Here is a 3321-nt window from a genome sequence, read left to right on the forward strand (position 1 = left end):
AAAAAAAAAAGCATATTAAATAGTCTAAACGATACAAATTGTCCTGGCACATTGCATCAGAAGACCGTGATTACAGGGATTTCAACAAACTAGTAACAAATCACAACGAATATAGCAACACCAAGAAACTTGTGATAAAAGCTATATAAAACTTTGTTGTACCAAAGCAACAAATGTGGAAAATAAAAGTTAAAAGAAAGTTCTTAACATACTGACTTATGAGAAAAATGTCATAAAACCCAACTAAGTATAGGAAGTGGTACTTTAGGGAATAATTTAGCAATAGTAATTGGAGAAGCTAAGTTTTTTCATTTGTTTTCTCCATATCAAATGGAAGAAAAATCAAAGGAAGAGTTCTTATCTCAATAGCAAACCCATTCTGGGAGCATTTTTGCACAAATGCATAAGTGAATTTTATGCAGAAGCCACACACAAGGGAAAATACAATGAGGATGTTTGCATTTAAGGAGTCAAACATAATAAAGTAAGAGCTAAGTGAGCTCTAAGCAAAATCTGAATACAAATTCTCAAAAATCTCAAAGGAATTCAGGTTCTACTGTTTGAACAAGCGAAGGGTTGAGGATCACCCATTCTGTACTTAAACCATTCCCTAGGTCAGATATTATTTAACCTGTCCTCAAAATCCTCAAACCAATGAGATTTCAAAAGCCTTCAGAGGCAATCAGCTGTGGTTCCTTAGGAGTCTTCTCATTGTCTTTGTGTTTAACTTCAGTTTGCTACTTTTTTGTTTGCTCCACACCAAGGACAGCAATTCTCCTTTGGAGACAAGTTTCCTTCCCTTTTACAAGTCTTTCAAACAGACAAAGGAAGAAGCATTTTAGAAGAGATGACTTTAAAACCACAAAAAAGAGAGAAGCAGGAACAAGCATTGAAGACAGGTTTGTAATTTTTCCAGCTTTAAATATACAGCTCTAATTTAAATAGAAACATCTTTAAGTTACAGTATGTAACAACTTTTTCTCTAGCCTTTTCCTAAAAAGAAATTAGTAGTAGCTTAAATAATAATAAAAATTCAGCCTGAAAGGATCCCCTCGTGTCTCGATCGTCCTGTCAGTTAAGAATTTCAAATAAGCCCACAGGAATCAGTCCATGAGAACATTTGCCTTTCAGTAAGATTCAAAGCTCTGCAAACTAACTGTGGCCAATCTAGCTGTGACATTTCAAGACATTATCATCAGCCCCTTTCCTCCGTTACTTCTCTTATACCACAGTGGAAGATGTGCCTATGCTTTAAATACAGCTATTCGCACTGCAGCATGTTAATTCAAACGCCTGATGAGGTGGGACTACAGAACAATCCCAGGCTTGAAGTGCCTGATAGCAGTAAAACCCTCCCTATTTTACCACTTAACAAATTAGCAGCAATTGTTATAAAGCTTAATCATGAACTACTGAAAAAATACAACCAGCAGAGAATCTGTTGAGGACAGACGTACAGCTTCTTGGATCCAATTTTCCACTTTCTGTATGTGTTTGTACGGGTACTAACAAAAGCACCTACTTGTTAATAGTATTAAAGTAGTGCTTGATGTTTTAATAGTTTCAAGTTTGTACATTGTAGAATATAGAAATTATTCCTTCTAATTCAATTAATTACTGTTAACTTTCCTTTTATATTGCTCAATTTAGTATTTGGAAAACAAACAGCTGCTCCTGAGTAATTACAACAGTGTTCTGAAACAAATTAGTCATTAAGACCTGAACAGTGATTAAGAACCAATTGTGTAGCATGATTCAAAGCTAATAAAAGATTCATGGCAAAGAAAAAAAAAACTAGGATAAGAACGGTTGATCTAAACATTATGTTGCCTGAATTTATTTTATTCTAAGCCTGTTATCACAAGTTAACAGACTGAGTAAGAACAAAAAATCAGAAATGAATTGCACCTTTCTGGTCAAAGAGATACACTTCTCTGATATGAGAATTACACTTTGTTCAATATGCAGTATGGTAATTTAACTGTTTTAATGCTGTCAGAACTTTTGTTTTATGAATCCTGCCATGTAGCTAGACGTTTTGAGTGCTTGAAACGCAGTCATAGTAAAAGATAATTTTATTATAGCGTAATGAATTTGTAGGCACAATTTCAAATTTATTCATTACCAAGTCTTTATCTTTCCATTTCCTTCAAATGAACAGAATTCTTGAGTGACTGCTGTAGTTATGGCTCTCGATGAAAAATGGTCAACTTTATTGGAACAAAACAACCTGGACCACACTTACCAAAACTGCCCAGTTATTTGTATGTCCACTTCTAAAGAACTGCTCTGCTTGATCCTGAAAGATGGAGAAAATATTCGATGTTTTCAGCAATAAGGAAGAAATGACCGCTCATATTTTTGTTGTTTCTGTAAAGCAGAGTTCAGTGCATACGTCTACCACACTTTAACACTGAATAAGCCTTACAAAAGCTTCAAAAGAGGTAGTTTTTGTTATTCAGTTTTGCACGTTTCATGCATGCTAATTGCTCCAAGTCTTTCCCTGAAACTTGCTAAATAACAAAGGAGAAAGAACTATTAGTCACTTGCAGCTTAGTTAAAACAAAAAGCCCACACATCTCTATTCCATAGGACACTCCAAGAACAAAATAAAATGATTTATTGACCTACGGTTTCTTGCTTAATGAGAAAAGGGGCTTGGATTAATTTCTCTTTTCATTGTTTCTCTCATCTTTTCAAAATCAGGTAAGTGAATCTGCAATTTTAACCCATTTTAAATCCACAGTGGTTACATTTATCTTCCAAAACCAGGAGTTATGACAACAACCACTTTCTCTACAATCTGTGTTATCCATAGTTCCCACCGTGCTTTGCAGAGTGCCCTTTTTCTTTAACAGAGAGCATAAATCAAGACACAGAAAAGGGGTAAGACTTCCCAGAGGGAAGGGAAGGAGTCTGTCACAGGACAAGAATCCAGGCTTGCTGATTCTTAGTCCGACTCTTGTCAGCTCCCTGAGAAGTACCGGGCTGGTGCCTGTGGTCTCGCAGAAAACACATAGTAAGAGAAAAAGGGGTTGTTAAAATGTATGTAAAGCATACTGTACTTCAAATAGCAAACAATCTGCAGTACAATTAGTAATCTAAAGACTCTAAAAATATTTCTGTTGGCTACTTTTTGTCCTATTTGTAATTAATTTCAAGTATAACGATTTGTTAATAAAGCAGAGTTCAAACGCAAACAACACTCCAGATGTAGTGTGGGCACTGTGCAGAAGGCATAATTATTGAAATATGAAGTTACTCCCACTTGAAAAAAAAATAAATATTATATATATATATATTAGCTGTTTCTGTGTGTAA

General features: G+C 35.0%; 1 protein-coding gene across 1 annotated transcript in view; it reads right to left on the minus strand.

The window, feature by feature from the left end:
- Positions 1-3321, minus strand: part of PIGK (phosphatidylinositol glycan anchor biosynthesis class K) — a 73989-nt gene that overhangs the window by 68437 nt on the left and 2231 nt on the right. Inside the window, exon 3 of the mRNA XM_035893554.1 lies at positions 2246-2299. Within this exon, the coding sequence (XP_035749447.1) occupies positions 2246-2299 (54 nt within the window). The remainder of the gene's footprint in view (positions 1-2245; positions 2300-3321) is intronic.

The sequence above is a fragment of the Egretta garzetta genome, unplaced genomic scaffold (genome assembly GCF_000687185.1).
Source record: "Egretta garzetta isolate BGI_Z169 unplaced genomic scaffold, ASM68718v1 scaffold75, whole genome shotgun sequence".
NCBI lineage: Eukaryota > Metazoa > Chordata > Aves > Pelecaniformes > Ardeidae > Egretta > Egretta garzetta.